The 21,825-nt window shown below is 43.9% G+C and overlaps 1 protein-coding gene across 2 annotated transcripts in view; it reads left to right on the top strand.

Moving 5' to 3' along the window:
- Positions 1 to 1,807: 1,807 nt before the first annotated feature.
- DGKI (diacylglycerol kinase iota) overlaps positions 1,808 to 21,825 on the top strand; it is a gene marked incomplete at its 5' end in the record, with an annotated part of 208,126 nt that continues 188,108 nt past the window's right edge. For both annotated transcript variants that reach the window (XM_080614280.1, XM_080614281.1), the window contains one exon: positions 1,808 to 1,998. In XM_080614280.1, coding sequence (XP_080470406.1) covers positions 1,808 to 1,998 — 191 coding nt within the window. The remainder of the gene's footprint in view (positions 1,999 to 21,825) is intronic.

Genomic DNA, 21,825 nt, shown 5'->3' on the forward strand with positions numbered 1-21,825 from the left:
CAGCACTGGCTGCTAATTTCTCTGGAAGTTCCACTGGAGACTTTCCAGCCGAGGTCCCAGCTCTCCATGGCAAAAGCATTGATGGTTCCAGTGGAGCTCTGTGCTAGTTTGCGGTTCTTTCTGCAGGCAGCTCAGAGCAGGATCCAGATCTTCTTTTTACAGTTCTGTGCAAGAGCTTTAGTTTTGCTTCTAATAATCCATGTATTACATTGCTTAATTATGCTTTCGTCTGTGTGCTTCATTAGTAACTAAAAGTATTTCAGGGTTTGGATGAGAACATTCATATACATATTAGGGGAAGCACATGCGCATATAGGTAACATATGCATCATTTATGCATCAGGGAAGAATATGAATTTGAAAGTTGGTTAAAATTTCGAATACTTAAGCTGTAACAAAAGAGACTCACTTTTCATCACCCTTCCATACTGCCAACAAGGGGCAGGAAAAAATCTGGCTGGCTTGGAAAGCCTGCTGTTACTGAAGTTGAGGCAAAAGGTGCATACACAGCATGTTCTAAGTACGGAGAAGCTGAATCTTTACCTAGGGTTGGAGAAGGAGCAAGAATTATAGAACAGTTTGGGTTGAAAGGGACCTTAAATACCACCCAGTTCCAACCCCCTGCTAAGGGCAGGGACACCTTCCACTAGACCAGGTTTCTCCAAGCCCCATCCAACCTGGCCTTGAGCACTTCTATGGATGGTGCATAAAGAACCTGTTGACTGTCCTAGGTCTGACTGATGCCCAAGATTTTGAATCGTTTTCCCACTGGTGGATGTGGGCAGCTGGAAAATGCTGTTACCTGTTTGACTTTTGTTCATGCCGTGAGCTGCATTGCGGCACAAGGACTGCGAAGGAAGGGCAAGGCCACTTGGGAAGTCACCTATGGAGACAGGGAAGTTCTGAAATCTGTTTCTGTGGGGTTTGTCTTCTCTGTAGAATGTCATTGCTCAACCTTCTCCTATTTTATTTTTTCTTACATCCTTCTATTTTGGATCACATTTCCTTGGAGAAGTTTTGGAAACATAGAATAGAAAAGTAAAAATAGAGAAAATACAGCATAATTCCTGCTATGGTTGATGCATAGTCCCAGATCTTGACCTTTTCTGTGCCTTTTAATCTTACTGTTGCTGTCAACTTGTGCTTAAATAGCCCCATGCTGATGTTTCCCTGGCAAGTTTTCCTTTGTCAACGAACAAAAGGGAGAAGTGGGGAATAAGGTGGGAGGACAATTTATTTCACTAAGGGCATCGTGATGCCTGTGTCCAAACGCATCTCCTGGGAGTCAGGTGCTTTGATTCAGAGCGCACCAAGCTGAGATCGCCTGGGAAGGACATGAGAAGCTGCCAACGCGCTATCGAGCCAGGGCTGCAGAAAGCGGAGGGCGCCCCTGGGTGCTTTGGGGGATCTGAGCCCGCGCTCAGCGGTGTTTTAACGGTGAAGCGAGGGGGAAAGGCGCGCATCTGAGTCCAGGGTCTCCCCGGGCTGCGCCGCGGTCCCCGTGCAGCGGCAGGGTGGGGGGTGTGGCTTAAGGGGGCGTGGCAACGATACGGAGCGGCGATTGGCGGTCGGGCGGCGTGGCGTGGCAGGGGGCGGGGCCTGCCGGGAGTTTCCCACAATGCCCCGCTGCAGTGCGGCCGCCGATGGATGCTGCGCGGCCGCGCTGCCATTTGCAGCCGCCGCGGCTCGCAGCGCGCCCCGCGGCCCCGGGAGCGCCGTATCCTCGCCCGCCGCCCCTCAGCGCCTGCAGCCGCCGGCTGCCGCCCGCCTGCCCCCTCCTCCTGCTCGGCCCCACTGCTCCACCGCAATGAACCCCCCCGCCGCAGCCGGCGGGGAGGAGACCGGGGCGGCGGGTGGCGGTGGCTGCCGGGGGGCCGAGGGTGGTGGGGACACGGCGGGTGCCGCCGGGGTCCCGGAGGAGCCGGGGCTGTCAGCAGCGGATGAGTCGCTAGAGGAGAAGCTGCGGAGCCTCACCTTCAGGAAGCAGGTGTCCTACAGGTGGGCGCCGGACGGGCGGGACCTGCTCTGGGAACCTTGGAGGCACCTCTAGGGCACGGGATGCCTGCGGGTGGGGAGGCGACAGGCCGGGTCCGGCGGCGGAGCGACCGGGCAGCGGCGTGAGGACAGTACCCTGGAGGCTGGGAGAGCTTTTATCTTCACCCCAAAGCCTCAAAGAGCCCCTCCGATGGGTATTCCGTTATGCCGGTGACCTGATCCCCAGCCCCGCCGCTGCTGTCAGAGTCAGGGAAGGTGGGGAGGGGAACTGTGTACGTGGGTGAACTTCAGAGTTACTCAGAGTCAGAGATCTTTCCCAGCTGCCGGGGCAGTAGGTTTGTCTTTATGCTTTGCCCTTTCAATAAAGCACGGGCGCCCGTGCTCCCGGCGCCTCCAAACGCTCGCAAAAGGCATTGGAAAAACCTTACTGGTGGCATCGCTGCTCCCGAAAGGGGTTTCTCTGTTGGAGGTTCCCCGGAACGCCGGTCTCCCCTCCTTGCCCGCTCCCCACCCGTGCCGGCAGCCGTTGCATAAGCCCCAGCGGTGGAGAAGATGGGTGAGCTGCTGTGCCCAGCATCCCCAAGCGTGGCTGCGGCCGAGGGCGGGCGGACACCGGGGTGCCACATGACACGTTATAGCCAGAGCAGGGTGTTACTTTCATAACCAGCGTCTTGGATTTTTATGGCTGTTCACTTACCCCATATCTCTGATGTCAAATAAATGGATTTCTTCCTTCTGTCACTGCCCTTGGGTGAGGGGGCTGTCGGTGGGGCTTGTCGGTTACTACCTAGGATCTGCTAATGGTCAGCATCTGCTGCGAGTAATTGCCGCCTGAGAAGCTTCGTGCCACAAAGTTAGTTTTGCCTAATTTCGGCTGCTTTGTGGCCGCAAAACCACGGTGGAGGCAGCACGCCGTCAGGAACTAGTAATCTACTATGCTTAGGGATGAGCCCTCTTAACCGGGAGGATGGCAAACACAGAACTGCTACTTATTCTGTCTCTGGAAGGAGGCAGTTCCTGCAGCTCTCGATAAATTTGCTGAAGAATCTCCCCTAACATGGAGGTACTTCTGTTTAATGTGCTGTCCATGTACGTGTGAGATAGCTTAGTAATGGTTTGGGTCTCTGCACGTGCTAGGGCATAAAAATGATGTAATTAAAGCACTCTTCATAGCTGAAGTTTTATATAATGCTTCATGCATGCGGAGAGACTTCCACACAAGGGCAAAAGGTCTCGCTGGTGAGTGTGAAGTTTGGGATGATTCATAAGAAGGTGACTATGTGGGGGGGAAAAAACTTACTGGACGACTAAAGAGCATTCCATCAGTCACCTCCCTCTACTTCTGCATCTCTATCCCGATAGTTTTCCTAGCACATGCCACTTAGGAGCAAGTTGTTTAGGTAGAGGCAAATTCTGTAGGTGGGCTGTGAAGAGGCTGCTAATGAGGCAGGATTCCTAATGTGTCTGCTCTTGGTACAGAAGGCATGGAGTTAACAACAAATCTTGGAGGAGTTCTATTCGGGCTCTGTGTTTGTTTAGTTTTAAGCATTTTGTTAATTTTGGCATCTTCCCCCCTCCCCCCCCTTTTTATTTTATTTTATTTTTATTTTTTTTAGGGGTAGGGAAGGAGAAGATGTTAAAATCTGTTTATAATGTCCTGCTCTCCAGATTATCTAGAAATGTGTTAAAGACATCTTGAATTTTTCTGCATGGTCGCTGTAAGGGTTTCATAATGCAAGCTTTGTGGGAGGAAATCTAGGGGCTTTTTTCTCTTCTTTCTTTTGCCTCTCCTCAATGTAGGCAAGCATACAACAAGTCCTGAACCTTCAGATATAAAAGCTTTTCCTAAGGATCTCTTGATGCCTATTACTCATTCTACTTGACTTGGGATATGTGTGAGAAAGTACATTTTCTTTGCATCCTTGGATTTCCACACCTTTTCATTTGGAGCTGGTTTCCTACAAATAACGTGCACTTTCCTTTATCTGTAGTGAGAACAATCTGAGTAGATAGAAGAATAGAAAACTTTCACAAAGGACCTCCGCTGAGCTCTCCACACCCTGCAACCCCCAGGCTCCTTAAATTGTTACCATTTCTCTCAGTAAATTGTGATGCTGAAACACATTTGTAAATGTAAATGACTATATTATATACAGGAAAATCTACCTGTGTCGGCACTTGGGACTCCCTTATCCACTGGTACAACAGCAATTATTCAAGGCTTCATACAGGCTTCCAAACAGCTCATTTAGGATTCTCTATGCAAGTGCATTACATTGAAATACACCCATATATCGGCATTTATACATGCAGAAAAAAATCCCCCAGTTGGAACTTGCTTAAAATAATAAAGCTTCATGAAAATGAGAGTTGCAAAATCTGTTGGTGGGAACTGATGGAATGAAACAGGTGGCTGAAAGAGAGGTCATGGTATTATAACAGGGGAAAAAAGGAAGAAGAAAAAGGCTTCCTGTGCCAATTTTACGCTAATCACTCCCTATTATGAAACTGCTGTTTACCTGAGGCTGGCTTGGAGTATTATCTCTTTCTCTCCCCGCCCCCCCCCCTTCTTTTTATTGTTGCTAAACAGCAACTGCTTTCATTGTAATGCCGATCTATTTGGCTAATGACATAGCTGTTGCACGCAAATAACTCGTTAGTTTCTCTAGCATTGTACCAAAACCATGAGTAACATAGTCAGGAAAATAATGATATATACTGATGAGGTCGGTCAGCGGCTTACAATGCAGAAACTGCTGTATTAAATATGTAATGATTTTGTGTAGTAAATACCAATATAGGCATGTTTGTCTCCATATCAAACCATCAGGTGGAAAAACTTGCTTTAAATAGCACAGGTGTGCCTCATAGTGAGCTCAGAAGCTTACTTGACCTTGCCATGTTCTGAGCCATCTCCTCCATGCACCTGACATCCACAAAGCTCACTGTCTGCATCAAAAGCTCCTCATTCCGTTAGGAGTAGATGGTTGCTTGCTATTTTCTTTCTAGTAATATGCTGTAATTATGAATACATACACAGTGGGGATATGCCACTTATCTGTGCTTGTGAGTGAGCTAATGGGTTTAAAGTGTGCCTGTTTCTGTGTGTGTGCATGTGCTGCCAACACGCATCCCTTAAGTGGATCTTAATTTGCAGACAGGGCGCCTGCCCTGCCTGATGTATTAGGGGGTGCTGCTGCTGCCGTGGCTCAGCTGGTGGGTACCACTGGTGTGGGAGGGCAGGGTGGTCTGCAATCCTAAGTGGCAATCCTTCCATGAAGGGTATCTTGCAGAGCTGGTCCCTGTGTAAACTGAGTGAAAGCTCAGGGAAATGGGCTCCTTCTTCTTCCTTGCACGCTTCAATGAAGCCAACCGACTCAATAGTTGGATGCTAATATCAGAATGCCAATAGTTAAGCAGCATTTTTTTTTACACTACAAACATGGAATTAAGTATCTTGAAGACGTTTTGGCTTTTTTGCTTAAAATCTGAGAGATGGCCTCACAAAATGAAAACTTCTTTTCCCGTAAACTGACAGAACCAAAAGATCCGCTTCCCACCCCACTGCGAAGAAACTGGCAAGTGAAAATAATTCTTAAGAAGTGAATTAAAGGTGTGCCCTTGCCAAAGAGAAAAAAAAAATATTTCTGCAGATTGGTTCTTAGAGTAGTATTTAGCCCCGGTAGGATATTTAGAAGAAACTGTGACAGAAAGCTGGTGGGTAAATGTTTCTTTCCTTTTGATTTTTATTCTTTTGTCACTGCAGAGATCTGGGAAGAACTCATGGTCTCTTTTAGCAAAAATAGAGATTGAGGTAGCTTTCCCAAAATAATTCTTGAAATAAAGAGAAATTCAAATTATACCAAAGAAATGCTGAATAAAAATATTACCACAATAAAACCCTAAGTCTAGAGAAAACCTTGGCAGTAAAGCTGTATCCTGCAGGTGCTTTCAGCCTTAAAAACTTATGTGAAATGCAGTCTTGTGGTTTATTTCTTTAAGCAGAGGGAAATAATAAAAGGTAAAAAGAAAAGCCAAAATAAACCCCCAAAACTCAAACACAAAACCAAATGAAAACCAAAACAACCAACACAATCCTAAAACCAAACAACTGAAACCATCAATAATGCAAATTTAATGATTTTTTAAAAAAATTTTTTATTGATTATTATTTAGAAATCTTGATTAGTGGCACTGGAAATAAAAATAATGTTTTAAGTTTTAATGTCCTTCTTGAGAGGTGAAAAAAAGTGGTGTTTGGCAAACACTTGTTGCGAGGGAATAGTTTATCTAGAGAAATGCAGTTTCAGTTTGACCAAATGGAGAAATCCTGACCAAGGCAGCGGGTGGCAGGCTTTAGGATTCTTGTTTGTACATGGCTCAGGGACTTCCAAAAGCAGGGCTGTAGCGAATCATCTCGTAATTCAGTGCTGCTAATAGGCAACGGATTGGCAACATGGTTGTGAGGCTTTGCCTTTGGTGATGGTGGCTTGCCTGAGCAGGAAACCCTGTGTTTCACTTTTAGTAATGGAGGTGGCTGGAGGCACCAATTTTCTTAACTCACTACATCCACTGGCTGTCCGGTTTCACTTGGAAACATTTAAAATAGGCAGCTTGAGCTTCTTTGGCTGATGTTTCTCTCCAACTTACCAAACAAATCTGTTTGGGATATGCTTTGTGTGCTTTCCAAAAATAGACCAAAATAGAAATTTTAAGGAATGGAAATGTGCTCATTCTTTTTGCTTCATTTATTTACAGACATGATAATGATCATAAAATTCGCATCACTTCTCAGTAAATGTTACAGACAGCATGGTAGAGGTGTCTCCTATTACTAAGACTTAATTATTTTATGAAATATGACAGCATCTGCAAGTGTACTGTGAAGCATTATAAATAATTAAAGCTGAATGGCATTTGTAAAAACAAAAACACCCAACAAAAGCCTTTGATCTTTTGATTGTGTCGATTTATTTTACTTAATTTTCCTTGAACCTTAATACATCTCATTTCTGTAAATGAGTGAGGTTGTTCTGCAGGAAAATGATGGATGAATTTTTATCTTCTACCAAATGTCAAGAAGATAATTCTCACTCTCCAGCCTAATCTCGTAAGATCTGCTTACAACTGTCTTTGTTGAGAGGTTCGGGTATGTACTGTACAGAGTTGTTACCACCCACTCACATAACAGTGACTCAATTTACTTTGTCACCCAAAACATCCATCACCATTTTATCATTTTCTCCCAGGGCTTATCCCTGGACTTTTTTTGGTACATGAAGGGGCCTTCATGAAGCCCTTTGATTTATAAAACTTTCATGTGGAAATTCTGTGTTGGACAAAAATGCAGAAAAAGACAATTTAGAAAGAATACCATGGGGAAAAGAGGTTGACATTTAAAGTACCCTCCTGACTTTGAGATGTGGCTGCAAGTCTGGCCATCAATGTCCCTGGGTCACAAAAAATGAAAGGACTGTCTTTGAATTTAGAGCATGTATTACATTCTTCCTTCTGTATCAGGGGTTAGCAGCACTTTACAAAAGACACACTGTGAATGATAACTCTAAACGAAGCTCCATGTGAACTCCAATGGAATAATGTACATACCTGGAAGGAGATTAATGCATCAGTGATTTGAAAGGGAAAGCCTTTGTGAGCATATAATAAAACTGTTGCATAGCACAGGAATGGACCTATAGACCAAGAGTGTCCTGGGACTGTTGCAGGTGGAAAACTTCATTGCATTAAAGATAATCGGATGCCACATAACTTTGAGGTGGAAAATCACTTTTGTCATGGCTAGTCCTATTGAATAGATAGACAGTTAGTTGGTGTTTCTTGCTTGAGTCAGTCATGGGGCTGAGAAAATGATTTTCTGGAAGCTTCACCAGGCTTTTGACAGTGTTTTTTTGTTGTTTGGTTGGTTTTTGGGGTTTTTTTGGAAACTTGGCTGAAATGTTGGGAAAGTGATGTGTATGTGATGTATGTGTATGATCCTGCCCCTCTACTCTGCTCTCGTGAGACCTCACTTGGAGTATTGTGTGCAGTTCTGGTGTCCTCAACATAAAAAGGACATGGAACTGTTGGAACAAGTCCAGAGGAGGGCCACTAGGATGATCAGGGGACTGGAGCACCTCCTGTATGAAGACAGGCTGAGAAAGTTGGGGCTGTTCAGCCTGGAGAAGAGAAGGCTGCGTGGAGACCTCACAGCAGCCTTCCAGTATCTGAAGGGGGCCTATAAGGGTGCTGGGGATAGACTGTAGTAATAGGACAAGGGGTAACAGGTTAAAACTTAAACAGAGGAAGTTTAGATTAGATATAAGGAAGAAGTTCTTTACTGAGAGGGTGGTGAGGCACTGGAATGGGTTGCCCAGGGAAGTTCTGAATGCTTCATCCCTGGTGGTGTTCAAGTCCAGGTTGGACAGAGCCTTGTGTGGCATGGTTTAGTGTGAGGTGTCCCTGCCCATGGCAGGGGGGTTGGAACTAGATGATCTTAAGGTCCTTTCCAACCCTAACTATTCTATGGTTCTATGTGCAACATTTCTTTCTGCTTTTTGTTGGTAACTTCAGTACAACCTGGGCATGGGACACTAACAGTCAGCCAAAGGATTTCTCAGATATCAAGATCCCCTTGATATCTGGGAGAAGGAAAGAAGAGGCATGGGAGGCTCACAGCTCTGTGGCAACCTCTTCTAGTTACAGAACTAATGACAAGGAACTTTACCTTGGAATAAAATGGATGTAGAAAGTTGGAGCTCCTTTTTATGCCTCACCCTACAAAGCTGTTTGTTTGTTTTTAAACTTTGTACGTGGGAATGATGCATTAACTTTATTCTACCGATCACCTGCATGTTCCAATGCTGGTGGGTTTTTTTCTCTTATTTTGAATGATTTGACCATTTGCCGCTCTTAACAGGTAAAAGCTGTGTGGGATTTGGTTTATATTAAAAAAATGTGTAAGAGTACATAGGGAAGACTCTGTACGTATGTATAGTCTATAGGAGCCTTTGTGTGGATTAGTGCTAGGTATTTGATGGCTGCGTATGTGTAAGACGATGCTCTGGTGAGTAATTTCAGGGTGAAGGAAGGTGTATGACAAGGACTCTGCTGTGTGTTCTTCAGGTTGCAGCTGTGTGGAAAGAACATCTGTACTTTCTACTAAATTTCCATCCACAAATGGGGTAGGAGGCTGTGTAGCGTCAAGGAAGAGGCTGTTTGTTTCTTAACACCGAAAAATCTGGTGTGCTCGTCTTAACTTAAACAAAGAAGTCTAATGCTTGTCTGTTATACTCTATCTCACCTTTCTCCAACTGTATGGCTGTGATAATACCTATGTAACACAAGTACTGTAGGATCTGATTCTTTGTAAATCCACTGTAAGAAACGAAGACAAAAGATAAAGTAACTTATTTAAGACAGCAGATAGAGTCTGTGTGACAAAGTGACAGATCCTCAACCCTAGCTTTAACAGTGAGGCCTCTCACCTAGCCTAAAAGGAGAGTGGAACATAAAGGAATCGAAACAACAACTTTCAGAGAAAACCTGGAATGTGGGGAGAGGCAGAGGACAGCTGTGCATGAATATTATAATTTGATCTTGTTTAGAGTACAATATACCCAAGCTTTGCCTCTGAATTATATGATTTTTAAAGAACTTCACTATCCTGAGGCTGCCACAGGGCACTAGGTGCTTCTTCTGAATGTCTCAGCACCTCCAACTAACTTACTGAAATGGCTGAGCATAAAGACAAGTAAAGTGTTGAGGGGGAAGGTAAAGATTTATCAGCTTGTTCTGAGGAACAAATGGTCACTAAATACTGCTCTTTTGACAAAGTAAGCTGGTGCAGGGCTAACCTTGTCTGTACTCTGTGGTTGAGCCTGGTATTTCTCTGATACTTTCTATGCTGCATTTTTGAGGAAGCTAGGTGATTTGAAACCCTTATGTTAGAAAAAGGCTAGGTAATGAGATCCTGAACGTTTCAGTGCTGGATTTCCCTTCAAGTGCAGCTCTGAATGGCTTTGCCACAATCCCCTTCCTATTTACGGCTGTTTGAAAGCCTAGCTAACTTCAGAATACATACTGCATAATAGGAAACTGCTCTTTCATCATCTGGTCCATCCACCCTTTTTTGAAGGGTTATGGCTTCGAATTCTACCTAGAAACCTCACTGTCCCTACTGACTACCTGACACTAATCCCTATTATGTAGACAAATTGCTGTGTAGTCAGGGAGAATGGAGGTGTCTAATTGTACTTAGGTTTGCAGCACAGAAGTTTAACGCATCATTGCTCTCCCTGTGTAACTTTGTGGCTAAGAAGGAGGTGTGAGAAGATGTAGGATGCTATTCTTTCAGGATGCCAGTAAGGTATGGGCAGTGAACGTATTGGCATTGGGGAATCGTGCTGCTGGCTGCCCTATAGCCTTAGCTAGGCTACAGATGCATTGCAGAGATAAATCATACTGATGTCTTTGGCTGTCTGACTGTAAGAACTCTTGGTGGAGAGGTGTGGGCTCTTCTTGAATGTACGGGGACTTAGAGGAAGGTGTTTAGTTTTGAGAAGTGTAGTTGCAGATAGTTGGAATGTAGCTTGTCTTGCTTTATATTTCAGATGGATTCAAAATTATCCATTCTTCCCTCACTGTTACTAAAGAAAGTGTATTTCATATGGATATTTAAAATATGCCTGATTAGGGCTGCATGATACCCAAGTGTCTGGGGGTATGGCCTGACACTTTACAGGAGGAGAAAAAGAAATTCTCATATTTAATATAGATGTAATTATAAGAAGTACTATGCTTGTGTAGAACTCACTTCAGTATTTGTCATTTCACTAACTTAAAAATATTTCAAAATTATAAAATTTGTTCCAATATTTCTAATTTCTTTCAAGTGTTCCTGAGTTCGGCTTTTCATAAAAACAAACAACAAAGCCCCTAATAGCCGGATTATATTTCTTTTAAATTTTATGACTCATCAGGAAGCTTGACCCACTGGGGAACATTTTTCAAGTGGGGCAGGGATTAAACTTCAATTGCACAGATTCATCAAAGATGATGATTTGAACATTTTAGAATCCCTCTGTGCTCTGAAACTGCTCCCTGATGCTGTATAATGTGCAGGAGAGGGGACTGCCTGTGATGCTCTGAGAGGTGCCATGGGGTTTCTGGGCACCATAGGAGAGGGTGAGGAAGCAAAATGGCTTTGAAGCCTGTTAGCATTAAAAGATGATGAGAAAATACCTTCCTGTCATCACTTTATTTCATTAGGTTGCTAACGAGTTTCCTCCAGGGATGGTAATGGGGTAGTTCTTATGCTTTTATCCAATTAGTGAATGATCCCAGGAGTATATCCTTTTGTTGTGAAAACACATCGAGTTTCATTCCAACTTGAATACTGCATCCTGTAGCTTCTCTGAAGGCAATGAAATGCCATGTGTAGGTGCATACTGGGCCAGGTCCTTGGTTATTAATTGCTGATGTTAGCCTGATTTATGGTTTTGAGATGATGCCCTTGAGGACAATGGACTCTCCTGTGAAAGTAAGTGAAATGCCAAAGATGTGAATAAAGTTTCATTATGAGTTTTGATGTTCGTTGTAAGTTGTGACACTGAGAGAATTTGAATGTTAAAAACCTGTGTGGATAGGAAACAAAAGAAAAGTGCCTTTGATGCTATTGCCTTAAGGGATATCCAGTACCAGTATCTTGCCAGCTGCTTGTGCTCATAGGATCCTTTGCTGCTGGCACTGTAGTCACCTCCAGGTTTTAGCCTGATTTAAAATGATGTTGAGGAATGAATTATCAGCAGTACCAATGCAGCTGGTGTGTTTGGTTGTGGGTAGCCTTACATTAGTGAGAAGAACTTAACCAGTTCTTTATTCTGATGTTTTGTCTCTGCAGGTAGCCAACAGTTGCAAGTGTCACTTCTCTTGCAGGGCAGTATATTTGGCTTTGGAGTGGGTAGTCTATTTGTTTTATACCTAGCCAGTTTTCACTGTGATAGAATTTCTGGATTTCCTTACTTTTGAGTTGCTCTCTCTCCCTTTTATTTCTGTCATTTTCCTTTGTTGCCCTGTCTTCCTGCCAAGACCCCAGTGTTCTGTGTGGGTTTATGTCTGGGGCTGTGTGGTGCACAGTACAATGAACAAAGAACACGGAAGTACATAAACATTCACATTCTACAAGGTTAGATTGAAGTTATTGAGCTCACTCCAACAGGTTCTTTTGCTGCCTCCAAGGCTAGTGTGAGCTCTGTAGTCCAGTGCTGTATCTCTGATTCTTTACTGACAAGATGCTTGTAAGATGTTTCTTTTCCCCTTTAGATTTGCAGTGCTGGAAGTTTTCAAGCCCTATGGTGGTACACTGTGTTGCAGATGCTGCAAAGTGGTTATGTACCTGCTTTACGTGCAATTTGATGTAAAGATAGAGACTGGCTTTGGACCTCTCCCTGTCAATGTAATGCAAACCTATTGCAAAAAGGAGGTACTGGTTGCCTTCTCCAGCTTTTAAGCTTTTATTTTTTTCCAAGCTTTCTCAGGTGTTGAACTAATGCTGAAAGGTGCTTGATAAGTCCTGCTGGTGCAGGACGAACAGTGCTGGAGTAGCTTCTCAGTGACTTGGATACTGGAGAGTGTTGCAATGCCTTTGTGGACTCTTTTTTGGCCTTGAGAATCTTGATTCAGCCTGGATGGCAAACAGCAAAACAGTGTTTTTCGTTTTCTTGAGTCTGACGTAGGCCATATCATCATTTGATAAATGCGCTATGATCCAGAGTGAACAGCAAATTTACTGAGTGCTGAGTTATTTGGTCTCTGTCTTGTCAGCTCTTTCTTTCTCTTCTTTCAGCAGATAGTGGGAGGAATGACTAATGTTGGCTGTGATGCTGGGGCAGTTAGAAGCTGGACTGAGACCAATATAGCAGTAAAGATGCCTCCTCCCTAAGTTTGTATGTGGTGTTTAGAAACTGCTAACCCAATGGCCTTCAGACAAGTGACCTAGGCATGGCAGATTTACCCCTAACATCCCCTTACCTGCCAAACCTGAACCTTTAAGCAGGGATGGCTGTTGATAGTTTGGCTTGGAAGACTTTGGTGCCCTCCAAAGGAAGGGCTGGCTGGCACACAGCTTTTATGCTTTTCAGATAGGATACTGCATGTCTTTCCCTCTAGGAATAGCCTGGGTTCTCCCAGCCCATTGCAAGCTTCTGACCAGACCCTTCTTGGGAATGTGATGTCCATCAACAACATAAGCCAAACATTATGTACTCTCATTCAAGCTTGTGGGTAGTCTCAAGCCAGAATCACTTTGAGAAATGCTCTCCACAGCAAACTGGAACCACAGAGCTTGTGTGTGAGCTCTCCCCTTAATGATTGTGTTTCAGAAAAACCTTGAATGTGATGATCCTTTTCCTTTTTCTTTTGGAGTTCAGTAAATTCTGCTCTGTTTTTTAATCGTATGGAAGACACAAAGCTGAGCTATCTCTGGCTGTAACTGGTAGCTGGAAGCATGACACAAATAATTCTATTTCCTCATATGTAATCACATAGAGTCACTATTCAAGACCAAGTAATGCATTCTTCACCTCATGTTTGTTGAAAATGTGAGAGATCAGGTAACAGGGAATTTTAAAGAAAAGCCTCCTCTAATCGCTCCGTTATTATTATGAACCTCTGGATTGTGCAATACACCCTTCTTTCCTTACCAGCACCTCCTTAGTGCCGAAAGGCAAGCAACCAAATGTAATTCTGCTATGAGCTCTGATGGGACTGTGAAAATATCCTCAACCTGCCCATATGATAGCCGATTATGTTTCCAATTTCCTTTTTTTTTTTGCGAAGAAAGACTTTGAGTTTGGTGTTTATATTAGTACCTGGCCTTGTTCCGAATTCAAGTAAATCAAGCATACAAAATGAATACAGAAGAAAAGTAAACCGCAGCTGCTGAACCCCAGTGATGGAGGCTCCTCTCTCCATAGCTCCTCCTGTCTCTGTGCAAACAGAAGATACAATGACTAGTACTGGGAGGGAGATGGAAGGAACAGGGCAGCTGACCTGTGGTTGTGAAAGTGCTGGGTTCATTCCTCCTTGCTTCCCGGTCACTAAGGGCCATTTTTTGCTCAGGGAGAATTGCAGTGCAGGCAGCGGCAGGGAAAGCTTTCATCACGCACTGATTATGCCTCTCTCCTGACTTAGCAGAAAAAGAAGGTAATTCACATTCTCTTCAGTCTTTGGCCTTTATCATGAGATTACTCATGTCTTTTGCTTCCTGAAAATTGGAGATCGTCCTCTTTCACACGTGAAGTGCCAAGATACCAGATGGCCTTTCTGCCACCAATGATCTTATTTTACTACCCTTTGCAGCTGTGAATCCTACTAAATAAAACTGCAGCTGACTGTGTCTGGAGGATGTGGGCCCCCAATCGGGTTTGGGAACTCCAGTGTGTATCTGCTTCTTCCATCTGCTTATGTTTTTGGAGCTGTAGGTCATAAAAAGAAGTTTTGATCATTTGGGACCCAGGGAGACTTAGGAGCCCTTCAGCTGACCAAAGATAGGCATTTCCAGTGAGTCACTAGCAATTATAAGATGAGATGAGGACAGGAAGGGAGGGTGCTTAGAGTGCACTAGGCAATGCTTTATAACAGGATTTTTTCCAAGCTTGAGAGAAGCCGTTAGGGATGTGAAACAGAGAGAAAGAAAAAGAGCAGGAAACAAGCTGTGATGGAAAAATCATAGCCCGACTTCTCCTGATTTGATCCAAAGGCTGAAAAAGAGAAAGATGCGAATTCCCCTCCCGTAGAAGCAGCAGCCTGCTGTCTGACTTGTTCCTTGGCAAGTCAGCTCTCCTGCCCGCTCCCACTGGCAAATGGGGATCATGGCCAGAAAACATGGGCCTCTCCTGGGTATTGCTGCAGCTAAGCTGTGCCTAGGCAGTGGCCCCTGCTTCCTACATGGTAGCCCCTTCCCCAGCCACCCCTGCCTGAACATCCAGCTTGAGCTTTTAGTATATGATTCAGTCACTCTACAAATGGTGTCACAATTTGTCGGGTGCTGAGACTGATATTTGCTTGATGGAAATGTTGGCCTTATTGTGAATCAATCCTAACAGCTTCTCTCAGCAAGGTTGTACAATAGTGAGATGAATTTACTATGCAGGCAGACAAAGCAGCTTCTATTATGTGTGAAAACACAAATAATAGGAGGATAAATGCAAAACAGTGAGAATGTCTTAGTGTTAGGCAGTCACAGGCACAACAGTGCTTGTCAGCATCTGACTCGAGTGACAGAGGTGTACAAACAAGGCAGTGGTGGGAACAAGCAGATACGCCCAGAGGGTTCGTGCCTGATGAGGCTGAGCTGTGGCTGCTCAGCTGCAACGAAGATTTTAAAGACATTCACTAAAGGGTCTGCATGGGAAAACATGATTGTTCCTTAAAATAAAGTAACCCCTCACTCATTTTAAGTTAAGAAAAAATCGGGTGTGAGGTAATACTTGTGAAGGTATGACAACATATGCATTTTCTTGCAATTCCAGTTTTCCATGGTGGAGAAGGGTGGCTGAAAAACTTCAGCCTTTTCCTTTTTTGGAATTTTGACATAATATTTTCCAACTGTAATCCTGTAGGGAAGATGCTGACTTTTAATTATTTTTTAATATATATTTTTAATAAAAAATAAAGAGCAACACAATCATATATTTCTCTTGGTACCTGAAATATAGAATAGTTGATATTAAAACTGGAACTTCTTCATGTGGAGGTTGTTTTTTTTTTCACTTTGATTCAAAAAGGAAAAGTAATTTTGTTTTGATTTGAAATATGAGAATTTCCCAAAGAATGGAAATGCTGAGCTTTGGTAAGCTAAAGTTATTATTTGGTAGCGTCTGTGAAAATCTCTTGATCATGATTAATTTTCCATGATAGAAATGTGTTATAATAAGCACATTTAATGTTAATCACCCCTACAATACTTAGCCTCTTCTGAAGGACCAGAGAAGGAAGGTGAATTGTCCTCTGACTGGTAGCAGGAGCTGCTTGATGTCATGATTCAAGTGTACTATCAGGGTAGTATTGGGTAGTGGATGAACAGAAAGGTCATTCTCTAGGGTTGTCTGAAAGCTGAATATACATCATGTATATGGTTAATGGCGGTGGGTTTCTTCCTTTGCTTCTCTTTCTGAGAATATTCTGTGCCTTGGAATGTCCTCTGTAGCTACTGACAGAATGCACCTTGTAATAAAAATGCAAGTAGTCACTTACTGGACACCAACTGTTGTCTTACACAGAGAATGAAAGTGTAATGTTGGGGCTGAAAAGGCTTCTGCCCTCAGGAAGTGTTGATCTGCTCCTCAACCATTTCCGCTGCTCCTTTCCAACCATGGAGCAATTGGATCAACATTTACCCTCTCTCAGGGAGTAGAACCAAGGTGGTGTATCTGAGCTGGATGATGGTCTTTCCTACCATGCTCTGGTTGCTGGGTTTGCATTGCAGTGTGCAAACAGGGCAAGAGATTTGTAGAAGTCAGATTTCTGTGAGATTTGGGTCTTAGGACTGAGGAGCTCCCATCCAACTAATTTTGGCAGTGGAGAAAGAGGGAGCCAGCATATTTTTAATGGCTGCATGTAGAGGGTTGATAACAATCTTCTATTCAAGGCTGAAGGGTGTTGGTAACTACGGCCCAAAAAGGAATACAAGTGATAGGCAAAATAGTGAGTGTTTGTTATAAAATTATGTCTGGGCAAAGGATTTCTGACTTGTACAAGCTTGTACTGGTTTTGCTGTTCCCGACATCTGACTCCCACAGGATTTAAGAACTTTCATGGGATGAGACCATGTGAGTATGCAGTTATTGCTATTAAGACTAATGCATTTCCTTCTAATGGCTCTGTTGTTATGAATTAGTCCCCTTGTGCATGTCCTGATGGTGGGTGTCACTTCTCACTGGCTCTGGAAAAATTGTGAGTGCTGATATGTGTGAAGAAGTCAATATGAAGAGGGGAGGATTATTCCTGAAGGATAATTTCAGGCTGGGGAGGCTGCCTTCCCTTGATGTCCTCAACAGTCATTAGCAAGTGCGAGCGTCTTCTCCTGAGGGCCATTTTGCCAGCCTAATTCATGCTCTGGCTCCAAATTGTCCTCCTGAAGAGCCCATCTCTATCGACTGCAGACAGTCTGTGGAGAGCAGCCTTACAAAGCTAAAATTAGTTGTTATGTGGACCCCTCCTACAAATAGGATGAATAGATGTATGTGCTTGTTAGTGTTTGACAAATGTTTCCAAATTAAAGGAAAAAAAGCAAAGCATGGAAACTTTTTCCGTTAAAAACATGTGTTTTTTTTGGGAGGGTGGAATGTTTGGATTTTTATTTTTTCATTTAATTTTTTATTGCAAGAGATAATTCTGGTGTGAAGTGGAGGTGGTGACTTCTTTTAGTGGATACTGGCAAGTATGTCAGCTTTTCAGAAGTGCTGCAGTAGCTTTACAGCCAAATAGAGATGTTGCCATTTTGCTTGCTGTGAACTGCATCTTCAAAAGGAACTTTGCCAGCTGCAAGGGTGGCTGGGAGGCACTTCTTTTGTGATTCAGTCCCAATGCAGGATGTGAAAGTAAATTTTTTGCCCTCTCCATTTCTTTTTCGATGGACCCTGGGCACATTTGTCATGTTTTCCATGAACTACAATAAATTACCTGGAAAGTAAAATGCATGGATTGCCCAAGGCTGTGCGGGTGTTTGAGGATTGTTCTTTAACGGTTCAAAGCCAGACCTGCCTGGTGAAAGGAGCATGTATTGGAGGTGTGGGTAATTGATGTCTCTGTTCAGGTTCTGGTGTTATTCCATGGTCCAGCCCCCTTTTGTGACAAGCTTTGCTTTTAGCTTAATCTTGCTGCTACCTTAACTCATTCACCTCGCCAGAATGACACAGCCCAAACCTAGGGGGGACAAATCATCTTTATCTTGAATATGCAATACCTCCCATTGTTGACAATGTGCAGAATTGTGCGGGGGTGGCTGATATTTTACCCCTTTGTTCTTTTTCTTTTCTTCTTTTTTTTTGATTTGTTGGGAGCTTGACAAAGTACAGATGAAATGAAAAAAGACTAGAGAAGGGTAATGTAAATCACTTCAGGCATTCAAGTGTGCTTGTGATTATTCTGCAGGAAGAGAGATGATTGTTGTTATTTAGTTTATGGGTAGAATAAAATATGATGAAATAAGTGAGCTCAGGGGTTTTTCCTTTACTTGCCATACATGATTATTTTCTGTGTATTTAATGGGGACTCCACTGCTGCAGCAAATCATTGAAGGGAAATATTTGGTAGGATCCAAAGAAGGATTAGACTTTTATAGGAAAATAAATCACTTTCATAGTGAGTCTGACTACTGAGTACCCACAGTGTCACCAGAGTTGCCAATGCTTTCTTGCTTCAGGGAGTGAGAGAATGACCTGCAGGGGCTGGAACGGGATTGCCCCCATGCAATGTAACTTTCCATTCTTCACTGGGCATGTGCTGCTGTTTGTTTCTGACTGCCTTCCCTTGAATTACCAGGTATTGGTGGGATATTCAAAAGAGAGTTCTTGAACTCTTTCGGCCAGTGATTTGATGAGGCGTGACAGCTGCTAGACACCTAAACAAATAGAGAAGAAGCTAATTCTGTTCCCCCATCTAAAATTCTAATCTTGTTTGTGACATCATAATTGGTTGCCATAGGGACCATTATGGTGTCATAAAAAGAGGATTAATGATGAGTTTAAGTGAGGAATAAGCAGCTGGAACAGATGAACTTCTTAATAACTCCTGCCTCCTCTGAAAGCTACCGTTTTGTGCATAAAAATATAACTCCAAATAAAGAATGATAGGCTGGAAGAAAGTCACTAAATATGCACTAAAGGAAGAGTTGTGCATCCAAAAGGATATTGCTCTAATCTTCTGGGCTCTATCAGGATGCTGTGATGTAAAGGAAATTTCATTTACGTTAAGAGGTGCTAGAATGAGCAACAGATCTCCTGGTTTACGTGCACTTTCCAGGTGCGAAGCCACACATTTTACCCTTCCATGAATCTTTTTGTTGTGTTTTTAAGCGCGGAAAATTATACGTAACTGGGGTTAACGTTTCACTGTAGCTGATTAAAAAAATAAATATAGGAAACATGATGGTAGTGATATGTAGAAGATAAATGAATTCTGGAACAACTTAACTGATTCCTTCGTGAGGGTGCTTTGTCTGTTTGGAATTGGTTGTGTCAGGAAAATCAGGATTCCTGGAGCTAGACTATTTCAGAATAGGTCATCTGGTCCTTTAGCTTTTCTCTGTGACTTAAAGGCTAGGAGGGCTACTTAACTATGTCAGGCAAATGGGGTTCTTGCACCCAAGCTGATAGGATCTGAACTACTGTATTACGTTTTTCCATGTGGCTGACTGTAGGCAGTTGGTAAAGCAAAGTTTAGAAAAACGCAGAATTACTTCTGCAGCATAATATCTGTGCTGGCTGCTTTGTCCTCTGAGGTGCATTTGCATGTTCCCTCAGAGTCAGGCAGGCTCTGCTCGGCTTGACTGTTCTCGTTGCTGTTTACTGCCCTGGCCCGAGCCACTCCAGCCGTAATGTATTAGCAGAAGGGCCATCAACAAGAATTATTAATACATAACAGGGGACAGAAAGTAGTGTGAATAGCTGCGGGTGGCACTGGGGATGGACTTGCTGGCAAGAAGCTGCCAGAGGGCTCTGTGTGGGTGTCTGTGCTTTTGTTTTGTATCTTGCTCTTGTGACATTTGCTTAACTCTTTGTCTTCCTCCTTCTCACTCTTCTTGGTGCCTCTTTTATGAGCTGGAGAGGAACGTGTGTTTCTGCCTGCATAGGAGTGGAAAAACAGGGCTCCTGATGAGGTTTCTGGGGATCCAGCTGTCTTGCTCATTGCCTCAATATTGGTCCTTGCTGTGATTTTCGAAGAGGAGTGAGAATAGCACCATCTGGTTATTGCTGCTGGGCTTTGGAGCACAGCTGCTCTTGCACCCACTATTGCAGTGTGTGGGAATCCTTACCAGCATGTGCTGGTTTGCAGGCAGTGACCTATACACCCGGTACCCCTGGGATGCTGTGCCAAGGTCACCCTCTACCTCGGGGCGCTGGTGGCAGCTGAGGTTGGGCGTCTGTGGCCATGGCCCTGCTCTTGGCCCCTCTCTCTGAAGCATTTTCTCGGAAAAATGACAAATCCTAGGGACTTCTAATGTGGTTTTTAAAATGCTGTGCAGAAATACATTGATCCCTGCAGCATAGCTGGGATGGCAGAGGGCAAGCTGTGCTCTTACCACAGGAGATGAGAAATTCAGGAATAAAGGATAAACTGAATTTTCTGAAAGTTTCCTAGAATCATAAATATCCCTTCTGGGGTACCTGCCTGGGGGTACATGAGCTTGGGGCACCTAAGAGACTTTCTCTGGTTTTTAGCCAGCCTGAGGATCTTTATATATCAACCCTGAGCAGCACTATAAAGGATTTCAGAGGGTGTAGGGCGGATAGGTGTGGGTGCTCTTTCACTAACTGCTACCTTCCTGGTACAGTGTTTCAGCTGTCTTTTCTCTCTCAAAACCCTCAACCCTTATTCCTTCTGGCTGAAGCAGTGTTTCACCTCAGTCTGCCCTGTGTCCCCAGGCAGAGGATCTGATTTTCAAGGATCCTACTCTTCAGTTGTGCCCTGCTTTGGGAAGAGTAGTTTATAAGTGCTACGAGCAGTGCTTTGGTAGACCTGCCCTTTAAGACAGGTATTTTACAAAGTAGGAACACTGCTGCTCTGAGCTGTGCAGGCAGACTGGGGAGCTCTGTGCTCCCAAGTCCCAGAGCAGTAAGTGGAGAGCAGGGTGGCATGACAAGCCCAAAGCAGGCCAGATGGCTGGTCCCAGCAAAGCAGGGAGCTATAAAACACTCTGCTGCTTAGATCTGGGTGATTCTTTTCAGAAACAGGTGATCTATTTGAGTGTCTCACACGATCACAATAGCAATTTCTTAAGGAACAGCTAGGAGGGCACCGACAGGTTTATTAGCTCCTCCAGACTGAGGAGTTGTGCCCACCACTGGATGTGCAACTTCAGTTAATTCAAGACTGAGATACCAAATGAACTACTTCATTAATTCTCCATCTATGCTTATGCAGTGATCCACAAGCTCTTCCCTACCCATATGGAGTCGTGGGGCTCTGGCTGCCCCTGGCACACCTCAGCTCAGTGCCAGACTTCCCTGAGGTTTGTGCCAGGGACCTGGTGCTGCCTGTGCAGTGATGCCTGCTTGTGGGGTACCTGCTGGGAGCTCAGGGTGTGCATCTGGGAACAAGCTCTGCCCTGGCTTCTTTTCAAATGTGGTTTTCTCCCTTAAATCCTATGTGGTTTGGAGACCTTGTCCTTGTAAAACCAAAGGGATTTTGTTTTCAACAGGCTGCACCACATTTTTCTCTTTCCAGTTACAGCAAAGGCAAGGTGTGCAGCTTGGAAGTAAAAGTGTCCTGGTCGGAGCAGGAGGGGATGAACAATGTGCTGTTCTACTGCCATGGTTCAGCTGGGTTTGTTCCTGTGTTGTCTGGAAGATGTATTATGCATGCTGTTGCTAATGTTGTGGGTTGAGACATCATGTTAGTACTCCTGAGATAAAAAGAGGGTTGACTGGTCTGATATATATCACTTTGTATACATTAACTGTAAGTGCTCTACGTGTCAAACACTGGATAAGCGCATTTCACTTGTGGCTTGTAGATGTGTGCCTGTCTGCACATGACATGCAGTCAGTGAGAGGGCACAAGTATGTTTGTCCGAACTGGGCAGCAGAACGTTATTCACAAATGATCACA

The sequence above is a fragment of the Psittacula echo genome, assembly GCF_963264785.1.
Source record: "Psittacula echo genome assembly, chromosome: 1".
NCBI classification, from domain to species: Eukaryota; Metazoa; Chordata; class Aves; order Psittaciformes; family Psittacidae; genus Psittacula; species Psittacula echo.